The sequence below is a fragment of the Physcomitrium patens genome, chromosome 18 (assembly GCF_059467195.1).
Source record: "Physcomitrium patens ecotype Gransden chromosome 18, ASM5946719v1, whole genome shotgun sequence".
Classification (NCBI taxonomy): domain Eukaryota; kingdom Viridiplantae; phylum Streptophyta; class Bryopsida; order Funariales; family Funariaceae; genus Physcomitrium; species Physcomitrium patens.
Genome location: NC_143427.1, coordinates 472,406 through 485,475, shown reverse-complemented (window position 1 = coordinate 485,475; position 13,070 = coordinate 472,406). Strand labels below are relative to the sequence as shown.

The following is a 13,070-nucleotide window of genomic DNA, read 5'->3' as shown; positions in this document are numbered from 1 at the left end:
AGTACGGTTGTTTGCTAACGTTTTGGTCCATGTAAGCCATGTGCATGCAGAGCGACACTTAGCTTCCTAAATCACGAGGCAAAGACAGCTCCAGGTAATATTGTGTAAACTCTACTTGCTGCATGTTGAAGTCCACAACTACCCCAGGTTTGACCATAACGCATTCGACACGAAAAAATCCGTACAAGCGATGTCCCAAAAAGGAAAAATTTGGATCACCGTTCAAGGATAGGGAATATGTTTTTTTAAGTTTCACCGGCGTATACAACAGCAGTTAGAGACCTGCACATTTCTGTCCACCTAATCTTTTATGAAGTAAACTAGATTACCGCCCTCTATCTAGCTCATCGTGGCTTTACGAATTTAGAAGAAAAGCGAAGAAAAGAAAGGAAAAGTTCTTAAAAATTAATTTTTAAAAAGGATTACCGGAGCCTGCAAGAGCCTTCTATTAAAAAAAGCCGATGGTGATCTCAAAAGATAGGGCAGGCTAGTATATTTTCGGCCCCCAACATCTACATCTTTACATCTTCGTTCCACAAATGGAGCTCCTCTCTTTTACACAATTCCTTCCACCGAATGCTCCATGTCAGGCGTAACGTTCATCAAGTCTGGCCGCTATGGAAAGGAATTTCATGATAAAAACGGCTTCTTCACAGTATTCGAAATACATATCACTAACAAGTTCCATTTAAATTCGCAGTCGAGACAGCTGCAACGTCCATTCCGTAGCTTCCAGCCAGTAATATCCACTGGCAAACATACAAAGACCCCGCAGCAACAATTATATGCACTACTATTGCTGAATGTAGAGCTCTTGCTTTGAAATATAAAATGACCCCATTTGTTCCCCTGGTTCCATGCAAAATTGTTCATTAAAAGTGCCCATCCGCCGCTTCTCAACATCCATGCATGGACTGCTAGGTACTCCTTCCACTTGGACACCATCACCTGCATAATCCACATGCTTGCTTGAAAACCACAATGAATGAGCCCCCCCCCCCCCCCCCCAATGCTGACTTCATCAAGTTGCATGATCCACTGTTGGTCACCCTCTGCATCTAAACACTTTCAAAAATAATAAGACCCCATTCTTGGGGAAAACTACAATGACATTCTGCAAGTCCCGACAAAACAACGGGCACGCAATCGAGCAACCTCAGATATACCGCAGAAGTGGTTAATCAAACCTGTTGGCACGAAATGTGTTCCGACCACAAACGTCCCTGACACACGAATCATAACGCCCCGCTTCGCAAACGCACAACACTGCAAATTTTCCACCACATGCACTAATCTTTCTTCGGCTCGTTCACCAGCCAGCATACTCCTGATGTTCGTCAAAGTGTTGTATATCTCATCAGCACCAGTTACGACCTGGTTTACAAATCTGTGACGAATGCAGCCACCAGGATAATATCATTAACATTGAACGACAGCCAGAGAATCAAAACTATCGCAGTGATTATACCACCAGTGACACAGACCCCATTCACAGACATGTTTACTAAAGAATTAATTTTGTAAACACTATATGCATAGAAGCAATTAAGCCTTTACCAAATAGATATGACCAAGGTTCATGACGATGCACAAACTTACACAAGAATCACCATATGAAACATCTATAACCGAAATTATTTAGACCTCAACTATACAGACTATTGAATGAAGAAAAAAGCCCCAGTTATGTGAAAACCTAGGCAATCTACTTGAGAGTTTCAGAAACCACATTTCGCAAGAAGTGTGAAACTACAATCCTGAACCACCGAATGATAGATATCAGGATTCTAACTAGGTTAACTTTCTCCTTGTTCACCTCACGCCATAGGCAGCTTAGTGTTCTAAGAAAAATAAGTACTTACGAAAGAGTGGAGTTTGAGGCATAAAGACCCTTCATATGAGGCCACCGCACATCAGCACCATCAAATAACATGTAGTAATGAACTGTGAGCATCTGTTCCACACATCCCACTTCCATTCAGCGATTACAATACAAAATACAAAATAAAGCGAATTCCATAAAATCATAACAGAAAACATAGGGAGTAGGAAGTACAAAGAAAAACTCTAAAGAAAATACACATTCTTCAAAGTTTTCAAACCACGAAAAACTATATGAGCTTACGTCTGATAGATCTTTCAGTCGCTCAGTAGGATCGAAAACACTTTGTACAAAACCTGCCAGATCCACTTGTTGACCTTCATACTTCTTTATAAACGGATGAGACATCAACTGCATGAAGAAATACCACATAATTACAAGTTAATCCCTACAGAATTTACACCACCGTGTGAAAAAGCAATTAACAACGTCCGTAACAGAACCAAAAGAGATAGAACATCCAAGACCAGCGATGAGACGTAACATACCACCCTCAACGGGTGTTCAACCATTAATTACTTCAATAGCAACAGTGGAAAACTCCTTAAAAATGCCAGAACTACATAAAATTAATACATGGTACTAAATGGTTAAAAAGGCTCCAAATTACATTAAAAACAAAGATCGATATCTGCATGCATGTAGAACATTACTCGTTTACAGAGAACGTGAATCTTAAGCATGGTGCACGTCGACACTAATAAAAGTTGTACTACCCGAAGAAGTCTATGAGTTTGAAAACACACAACTGCACATGGCGTACAGTAACGGAACTATTCCTCGATCGAGCCAGAATGTTCATCTCCATTCACTTAAAATACATAAAGCTACACCGATTAAGAAACTTCATTTGAACATTCTAGTATGTTAGACACATTGCAGGTGTCCACCATCGACTAGGAGATCCACCAACCACAAGAAAAGGAAAAAGCGAGTGATACAAGGTATATTTAAGATATGAACATATGTACGATCGAAATACAACTTTTTCGGAAAATGCAATACACAGTGCTTCAAAGGCTCCTTGCTCACTGCTTGGACAGTACACAAACTCTTTGAAAATCATTTAGTGTGGCAAAGACGAGTCCCACAGACCTGCTCAGCTGTTGGACGGGCCTCTGCCTCCTTCAGAAGACAACCGTCCACAAAAGACCGAAACTCCCATGAAAAACGATCAGCAGGTGGTGATGGTGATGGGTCATACATAACCTACATGGCAACATGTTCGCACTGAGTAACGTAGTCCTGATCAGAAAGGATACTCTTAATTTAGCATGGAAAAAGTGTGAGGCCCTTCTAAGTATAAATAAATAGATAAATAGCAAATGACCAGCAGCTGAGAAGTGCAATGACAACCCTTCTTCCACTTCTCTATGAGAACACTAACAATGAACTCCACTTATAAATAAATGTCCTTGACATCTAATACCACTCCCAGTTTCCTGAGCAAGAAAATTCAACCTGCATTTGTACAATGCATCAGGCATGGCCTGCTAGTTTTCATGAAACCACAATTGACGTATTGAGAAACCTCACGGATGAAGATATCCTACTTGAAGCATCAGGTTGACAGGCCCTTTATTTGCACTATATGGAAATTCACCAGTACCGCATTCCAACAACGCCAGCCCAAGACTCCATATATCTGCCGGGTACGAATAACACTCGTTGTTGATCCTCTCAGGAGACATGTATGTCACCGTGCCTACAAAGGTAGCACACTGCAAAAGAAACACACGAAAATGATAGTTGAATATTGTGACCAAAACATCAAACAGAGCGCGGGCCAACATTCAACACAATCAGACACCTTTTCGAGGTCCAACTACCCTCAGACTAGCTGGAAAGGAAATGGTAATAGAGAGCAATAGCCCAAGACCAGCAACCAAGAATACATTACATACCATGGCAATAGAATTGTCAAGACCCGAGCTGATTCCGAAATCTGTAATCTTGGGCTCCCCATTAAGATTAATCAGCAGGTTCGCTGGCTTAATGTCCCGATGTACTAAATGTCTTACATTATGTAGAAACACTAAGCCCTGGTAATGAAACAACACAAGTAGAGAGGATGTTAACAAATAAAAACACTGTTAAAATGAAGTGTAATAGTTAGATAAAAGCCCTGAGTTTTCAAAGTTTGTCAAATAAAGGACTGTATTTAAAGGTCAGAACCTTAAACAAGTCGCAATGAACCCTAAACCTGGTACGATTCAAAAATAAAAACAAAGTAAATGATGCCATGAATCTATTGATGGTTTTTGTGCTACATTTTTTGGTTAGTTGACGTTCCATGAAAGACTTAATCATTGAAAGTACCAATCTAAACTTTATCACTACGCCAAGGCCAGACACTAGTCCTACCTAAGTGGCAGTCGTTAGTGTCACCACCTTCTGTTTCATGAATGTTATTTGTCATAGAAGTGAAATAATGGAAAGCTTGAGAAGTGGTGTATATCACAACAGTTAACTGGAACAGTGTAGTAAAAACAAATACAAAATTCAATATATGACACTCAAGCAACTGAAGTCAAAATGCAGCTTCGTAAAGAAATTTCAGAAACAAAAAATGCCTGCGTAGAACCACATTGACATGCTGCCTTGAAAATCAATAGCAAAAGGCATGTTGTAGGACTGCATGGCAGAATGAAGGGTTGAGAGTGACTTAAGATATATACCTGTAATACTTTGCGTGTGATGACGGAGAGGATAGGTTCAGGTATGAACTTCTTCGTTCGAACGATATCAGCAAGAGAGCCACCGTCCATGTACTCAAGTGCTATGCTGATTTGTCCACTGTCTGGAGAATAGAATGCTCCGTAAAACTCTACCAAACCCCTAACTTGCGGTGCCTCGCAAAGTGTTCTGATCTCGTTCAACAACTGCTGTCTCTTCTCCTGAACAAGGACAATGGTGGACGAAATAAAACATCTGCAAAAGATAATTTTTCTGTTGTACAGATACAGAGTATGAACTATTGTTTCAGACCATGGAAATCATGAGGTGAGCCTGATGATCGATCATCACGAAACTTCATATCGACGATCAGAAAGGAAATATCAACCATTGGTGAACAAAATTTACAGGGAGAAAAAATGTATATCAACAACCAAAACTCAACAATTAGAACTGCTCCATATGTGTAATAACCATGTAAAAATAAGTGCTTGCTTGCCTTCTCGAAGACATTAATCTTCTTCAAAGCCAGAATGCGATGGGTTGGAATGTGTATGGCCTTACGAACTACACTGCTAGCTCCCCAACCAATTGCCCCGAAGACACACATCTCACTGGATGCACACTGGTATGTCTTCTCTTGATCCCCAGCATCCCCTTGGGCATCGAATGTTGTTGATTTTCGTTTCTGGAGTCCGAGCTCATTGATGTTGTACTCCGCACAAGACCTACTAAGAAGTTTCATTGAGCCTCCATCCGTCACCTTCATCCATCCAAGAATAGTATTAGTAATTAATTAAGTTCATTAAGAACAAAAGGTGTTTATTATTCATCTTGAAGGTCTAAATTTAAAGACACATTACCAGCTAAATTTGATGACAAATTCAATGCAGCATTCAAGACAGCAGTCATCATGTGAACGACCACTCCCTGGTGCGTAGGGGTGATGCATTTCAAAATATCACTAGTGATAGTTGTAGTATTCAGCAGCGTCCTTACATTGAGCTTCAAATGAAAAAATGCATTATACCATGCATCCTAAAACAGATGAAAAATGCATTCCTGGATGATAACATTCACTTGATTCGCATAACAATGTCTTGATCCTCGCCCCTAAAAAACCAGCTAAACGCAAAACAGCATTGTGCACTAAGCAAAAATGAGAAAGCCCTGTACTGAAGGAAGTTCCATAGAAATACCATCTGAACTCGAAATCTTAAACTTTAGAGCTCTGAAGAAAAAATAAGAATAATCAGCCACCATAAAGCAGATTATATCACTTGTAAAGGAAACGGTTGACGAGATAGACATTATGACTGCCCCTCAGCATACGAGCTTCCAACCCTTGCCAAAACCCTAGACCTGACATAAGAGAAATGATAAAACACACCATCGACATCATTTCGTAAGGATTTATATCATACATGCCACATAGCGATTATAGAATATTCATTAAGGAGAACGAAATATGTAAGGTGCTTGTTGTGCTCTTACGAAGAAGAAGAATATGAACCTTACGAATAAAACGACTGTGCACTATCTTATTATAAAAGACCGATAGCTGATACACTTGTTCATGGGACGTGCCAAAATAGGTACCTGAAACTCACATTCAGCACTTCCTAAAGATCCTCAGTCATATTCAACCATCCAGAGATAGGAGGATACCATGTCCAGTCCGGAAAGACTTTCAATTTAACCACTTCATCAAACCAACTACAAGACGGTGGTTCAAAAATACACCCTGCACCGCTTTAGGTTGTGTAAGGGAGTAAAATTTTGAGTCATCAAGGCTGTTTTTACACCTACTCGTTCCACGCTAGCTAGGCTGTCAATAGAGTTCCTAATTTATTATTATTTTTCATTCCTCAAAATCCACAACCTACGAGGTAATACCTGAAAGCCGATGTCAAAAATACAAGCTAAGGAATGATGCCAAATAAGATTACAAAGGTCACGCCCTCGTCTGCGTCAAAGTTCATTTATTCCCTACTTGAAACGATAGCAAGAAATTACGCTATCAAAATTTATTAATGCAAAGAACTGCTCCAAGCTGCTTTTGCTCTCGGCCGAGTGAAGTTCTCCAATAGGAGATGTAGTTATCCCGAGTCATAGGAGACCGATGCGAGGAGGCAAAGGTGACAGAAAGGGAAATACCGTGTATCCCTTTCCTACATACTATATATATATTGAGAGAGAGAGAGAGAGAGCAGAACGTAGCAATTTTAAACTTTGTAGAAGGAACATTGGACATTTGAATCTGAATGCGCAGTATGAAACAGCAGCCAGGTAGTGATCTACATACCTTGTAAGACGCAGACGCGTCAATGGACATGCCTGGCGCAAGACTTGAATCCATGTTCAAGAGAGGCAATAGCTTCTTTTTCATCTGCTCGACACCCGCCATAGCTCCTCTTGACAGTTTGGACGTATATACACTGGAATCTTGATACTTATTCAGGCTTAAATTTGAGCAAATGCACGCATGACAAACAATTTTGTGCAATGTACTAAAAGCTTGAATGGCGGTGAACTAAACAATCTTACACAATCCAGGCATTTAAGACGTCATCTGTCGATAAGTGCGAGTAGAAAATCTATGAAGCGTAGGCTGATCCAAAATTCTCAGAATTGTCTCCAGTTATGCACGACTTCAGGTGTTATCGTGTGCGCACGAGTAAGAAACACGTCAAATTTTGCACGGCGAAAATAGCAGGGCAAGGACAGAATTGGGACCATTGATTTAATCCCCACTCTGAAGCAGCAGACCTACCCCAACGACACTAGTATAATCCTAGGGATAGCGGAGAGAGTTGGGGCAATAGGCAAACATCGGATCCCATCGAAAGATATGCAATTGAGGGGACGGCATCCAAGTCCTCCTCGGAATGATGGTGCAGAATTAGGCTACATCCGTACGGGTGGAAACTGAAATTGAGAAGGGGCTGTGGACAATCAAAATGAAGGGAAGAGAAGGGAGGAAAGAGGAGATGCAGAGAGAATAGTAAGAGGGGTTGCAGGGAGAGTGGCGGCGTGATGAAGCGTCACTAGAGAGGGGAGAATAATAAGGATGAAGGAGCAGGAGGAGGGGGGGCAAGGAGAGATGGCCGAAGAAAGGGAAGGGGAGGCAAAGCAAACTGAACCAACAGAGGAGCAACGGGGAGAAAGAGGAGGGAGAGGAGGAGAGGAAGGGCATGGAAAGCGGGGGTTGAAGAGGAGCGAGCGAGCGAACGAGGCAGGCAGGCAGGGCGTTAGGTTGGGCTGGGGGTTGCTGTGCTGTGCTTGTGCTTGGGAATGGTGAATGGGAATATGGTGGTGCGCAGGGACGTCAAGTCCACTCCGGTCATCTGCTCAACTCCATCATCATCATCATCATCATCGTCCATCGCACAGCAGGAGCCAGCCAGCCACCGAGAAGAGAGTTGTGAAGTCACGCTTGGCCCTCTCTCTCCCCCTTCGTTCATTCTCTCTCTCTCTTTCTGCCTGCCTGCCTGTCTCTCTATTCCTGATACTCCCTCCCCCTTCCCCTTGCTCTGGCTTCGTCACCTCTGACATCACCATTACCCCCCCCCCTCTCCCTTCCCAAATTTATCATCCATTTTCCTTTTCACATGTTCATGAACAACACATGCACCCTCCCAATAAGGTTGACAAACTTTCATCAACTCCCCAAGCTTGAACATTATTAGTAAATATGCAAATTCTCAGCATCTCTATTGACTTCCATGTGCTCTTTACCATTTACAAACAACTTTGCATATAGATATTTGCATGTACGTCTTGTTTTGCAAGGCTTGTAATTTTTGAGCTTGAATACTTGTATATTTTTTAATTGGTTTGAAAACTCCAATTCACCATCATAGAAGAATAATTGTACAAACTTGAGATTATCTCGTGTATTGAGGACGAGGTTACTTATATTGTAATAAAATGTCCTTTATATCTTATAAGTGTAAGTATTACCTTAAGAACATTAGTCATCAGTTATTGCCATCATAGAAGTAAATGCTAGCAAATTAGAATAGATTTATTTTTTATTTCTAAAATTATTTGCTTTAGAATTGATGTTTTTAGGTAATTTGAGAAAAGGTTTAAGTAGAGAGATAGAGAGAAGACGAATAGCCTTTTCGTACGAGTAATATTCAAAGAATTACACATTCACCCAATATGATACACAAGATATTTTTGTTAGTTTGATAAAATTTGCTCCATGTATAGCATGGGATATACATGTGTTTAAGAATATGACTGAAGTTTCTAATCTACTAAAACAAAAATACTCTCTTAAAGTTAAAAAAAAAAAAAAAAAAAAAAAGACAAAAAAGAAAGTTCTTTCCTACAACTCCAATGCTTTCAATAGAAAAGTGAAATTGTTAAAAACCAAAAATTAGTATTACTTGTAATATGTAAAAAAATTGTTAATTCAAGAAGTAGAATACTTTATCAAATCCAAAAATCCAATATGCAAAAAAATTCTTGATTTGTAATTGCTTCATCATTAATTTATTCACATCCACACCACATACACACAAAATTGTTATTTTTGCATGTACATATAAATTGCCTTTTTAAACAAATACAAGTTTAATAGTCTCAATTATATTCTATTATTGCATCTAAAAGTTAGTTTCTTCTCTAAATTTTTTTTATGTTTGCTCCAAATTTGATTTTTTGAATATAGCTTATTACTTATATTTTTAACAACTTTAGTAATTGTGTTGTTATTTTTTTTCTCTTTTATTATACTACCAATTTTTTTTAATTTTAATTATATTATTATTAATTTTTTATTTATGCTATATTTATATTTTTTATTAGAATTCATGAGATCTTTTTGGTCATATTCTTATTCTTTATTTTTTTACTTTTTTTTCTTTCTTCTTGGTAATTTAATCTAATAATTTTAATTATATACATAGTCAAATTGGTCATTTTCAATATAAATGATATTCAAATTTTCCTCTTTGCACCTTCTAATGTCAAGGACAAGAACATGATAAAGACAAATAAACAAGTGAGACTTCTCTCAAAGAAAGATGAAAAAATTGAAATAACTTGATATGTATATAAAGAAAGAAACTAGAATGGCTATTGCCAAAAGACAAGAAAACTAGAGACCGTTGAAACTAGATTGGAAGCAAGAAAGGAGTTGACAAGAGTGAAGAAGACTTCACTCTTGTCTCTATATATACTATCTAACTAGAGGCTACATGGCAACGTTATATAAGACCTCCAATATGTGTTGACTTTGTAGGACACATGCCTTGACTTACAAGGCAAGTTTTTCTACGTGTGGGCCACATAGTTAACTTAGTGTTCAAGCTAACAACATGTGTGGCACATGGCCAACTTGTTGACCACGTTTATAATTCCAAAAAGTCAATTAAAGACACCTATAAAGTCAAAGCAGCATCTATAAAGCTTCTAAGAAGCTTTTATATCAAATACTATAGAATTAACTTACTTTTATCTACTTTTACTTACTTCTATCTAATTACATATGTAATTACTGGCTTACATGAGTATGTCCGTGACATTACCCCCCTTTCTAGGGATGAGTTCCACGAGAAGCGGTCATCATATGTTGAGAAAATCTATGATGCAACGAATTACATTTGCCACATACTCTGATCTTTATTCTCTTCGAAGATATTTGATAGGGCCTCTCAGCCATCGGTAGTATCCCATACCAAGGCGAAAAGACCACCCAATTATTTGATCATTGTTGAGGCCTTCATAACTTCTTTCGAATAAAACATTTGGAACACCATCAAGAGTTGTTTCTACCTCTAGTAAAATCACCAAATATTGGGAGTCCCTTCCAAGGTCGTAATATCAAACGCGTTGTATCTTGCCATGTATTTGAGGAAGAACATGTTCTTCTTAAAGATCTTCATCTCGATTGCGTCATCTTGAAGGTTGTGACAATCATAATACCTCGTTCGACACGTTAGCAAACAAAGGCTCTTAATCAAATCTGTTGGTTGTTGGTTCTCTATTTTTTAAGCATCACAACTACAAAGAAGCTACAAACAAGGATTGAAAGTAGAATGTTATCTTGCTTAGATCATGTTTCTTTTATAAAGAAGGTTTTCATCTTGATTTTGATGGATGTCATCGATGAAAAGCCTCCAATGCCTTTGCTGCATTTGTAAGATTCTTTATTGGCTCCCATGTGCGTTCACTAATATCATATCCGTGCCAATGGACAAGATATTTTAATTTATTTTGGTACCGCCTTGAATCTAACACTTCTTTCACTTCAAATTCTTGATTATTGTCTACTTCTATAGGAAGCGGTGGAGCTTGTCTTCTTCTTGGTATGTCCACTGTCTTGTATGGTTCAAGAAGAGATACGTGGAATATTGGATGGATTTTTATTGACTCTAATAGATGTAAAGGATATACAATTAGATTGATTTGTACAGAAATAGAAAATGGTCCAAGCCTTCAATAGTCCAACTTGTCACAAGGATGAGTGGTTTTGATATTGTGATAAAGTAACCATACCTTATCACCTATGTAAAATGGTGGTTATTTCTTTCAATAGACATCTGCATTGACCTTTTTTTGTTCTTGAGCTTCTTTTAAGTGCACCTTCATCGTTGCATGTAGCTCTGACAAATGAATTGCCAAATCTTTCGCAGCAGGATTATCAACTTTTGAAAAGTCAAAAGCATCAAGTCGTGGATGATAACCATAATTATTAAGAAAAGATGTTTATTTTGTAGAAGAATGTACGATGTTATTGTAAGCAAATTCTGCGAATGGTAAATCATTGTCCAATCATCTTATTGGTAGTTAATGGTACATCTTAAATATTGCTCCAAAACTTGATTAACACGCTTCATTTGTCCATTAGTTTGAGGATGGAATGCCAAAGATAGTTTTATATCCACTTTTAGAATCTTGAAAAGAGTTCGCCAAAATCTTGATACAAATTGAGTTCCCCTATCTGATATAATATCCTTGGGTAATCCATGATAACGATAGATATTATCAAGAAAGAGCTTAGTTGTTTCTTTACATGTGATAGATTTTATACATGGTATAAAAATGTGCCATCTTGGTAAAATGATCTACTATCTTAAATATAGAGTCTTAAGAACCTGAGATTGGAACATCCGTGATGAAATCCATAGAAATAGAAGACCATGGTTGTTCTGGAATGGATAATGGCTAAAAAAGTCTTTAAGATTGATGACGAGGAGTTTTTGATCTCGAGCAAACATCACAAGATTGTACAAAATCTTTAACTGCCTTCCATATTTGGGGCCACCAAAAATCCTTAGATATTAATTCCAAAGTTTTATTGTATCCAAAATATCTTGTTGCTGAAAAGTCATGACGAACTTGTAGAACATGTAATTGAGCTTCACCTTCTGGAACATATAGGCGTCTCTCAAAATATAGTAGATTGTTCTTGAATTCAAACCTGGAAGTACTATGAGACTTTGAAGGATTTTTCTTAAAATCATAAATTAGAGGATCAAAAGACATACTTGACTGAACTTGCTTAATGAAAGTTGAATCAACAATTAGTATTGATTTCATTGCTCAAAGATGAAGATGCTCTGACTTCAAGAGAATTATTTGTTGTTGATCAAAAGCAGCATCTCTTTCCTTTGGTACAAGATAAGATCATCTAGAGAGTGCATCTGACAAACCTTGTTGTTTTCCTAGTCGATAAGTGATCTTGAATTTGAATCTTGACAAAGACATACTCCAACGGGCTTGGCGATAATTCAAAACACGTGCTGACATAAAATATTCAAGGTTCTTGTGATTCATAGACACTGTGACTGGGCTGGAAGCACCTTCTAGATAATGGCGCCATTCTTGAAACAAATCCACGATTGCAAGAAGTTTTTTTTTGTGGATCTCGTAGTTGATCTCAGCTATTGAAAGTTTTTTGAAATGAAAAGCTATTGTGTGAAGTTTATCATCTATTCCCATTTGTGACAATACGGCACCCAAAGCAAAGAGCCATGCATCTGTTTCCATAAAAAATGGCTTAGAAAAATCGACGAAATACAAGATTGGCTCAGAAATAAAGGCTGTCTTCAAAGCTTCAAATGCTACTTCTGCTTATTGATTCCATTGAATTTTGTCTTTGCAAGTCAAACGTGTAAGTGGAGCTATAACTTGAGAGAAGTCTTTGATGAAGATCCAATAATAGTTAGCAAATCCCAAAAAGCATTGGACATCTCTTATCATTTTTAGGATCTTCCAATCCATAATAGTTTGAATTTTCTTAGGATCCATCATAAGTCCATCATTTGAAATGATGTATCCTAAGAAGTTGACTTGAGTAGTGTGAAATACACACTTTTCTATCTTGGCATAGAGTCCTGCATCTCTTAGTTTTTGTAATACTTGGCAAACATGAAGGTCATGTTCTTCTGGGTTCTTAGAATAGATTAAGATGTCGTCTAGATAACAGACAACAAAATCATCTAAAAACTCCCAAAAGACATCATTTATTAGATATTAGAATACTGCTGGTGCATTT

The 13,070-nt window shown here is 38.1% G+C and overlaps 1 protein-coding gene across 1 annotated transcript; it reads right to left on the bottom strand.

Moving 5' to 3' along the window:
* Positions 1-227: 227 nt before the first annotated feature.
* On the bottom strand, positions 228-7,857 carry LOC112295467 (mitogen-activated protein kinase kinase 3). The gene is made up of 10 exons (XM_024547117.3): positions 6,864-7,857; positions 5,058-5,321; positions 4,561-4,779; positions 3,787-3,924; positions 3,436-3,603; positions 2,978-3,091; positions 2,126-2,233; positions 1,863-1,954; positions 1,188-1,387; positions 228-948 (listed from the first exon to the last, which is right to left on the bottom strand). The coding sequence occupies exons 1-10, from the start codon at positions 6,963-6,965 to the stop codon at positions 794-796; spliced, it is 1,560 nt and encodes a 519-aa protein (XP_024402885.1). The 5' UTR covers positions 6,966-7,857; the 3' UTR covers positions 228-793.
* Positions 7,858-13,070: the final 5,213 nt, after the last annotated feature.

What these genes read in the sequence shown, in the direction of transcription:
- LOC112295467 (XM_024547117.3), bottom strand. Translation starts at nt 6,965, where the DNA reads ATGGCGGGTGTCGAGCAGATGAAAAAGAAGCTATTGCCTCTCTTGAAC. An exon ending in AGATTAATGTCTTCGAGAAG is followed by an intron (nt 4,780 to 5,057) that starts GCAAGCAAGCAC and finishes GTCCTTGTTCAG; the next exon opens with GAGAAGAGACAGCAGTTGTT. An exon ending in TTGACAATTCTATTGCCATG is followed by an intron (nt 3,604 to 3,786) that starts GTATGTAATGTA and finishes TTTCTTTTGCAG; the next exon opens with TGTGCTACCTTTGTAGGCAC.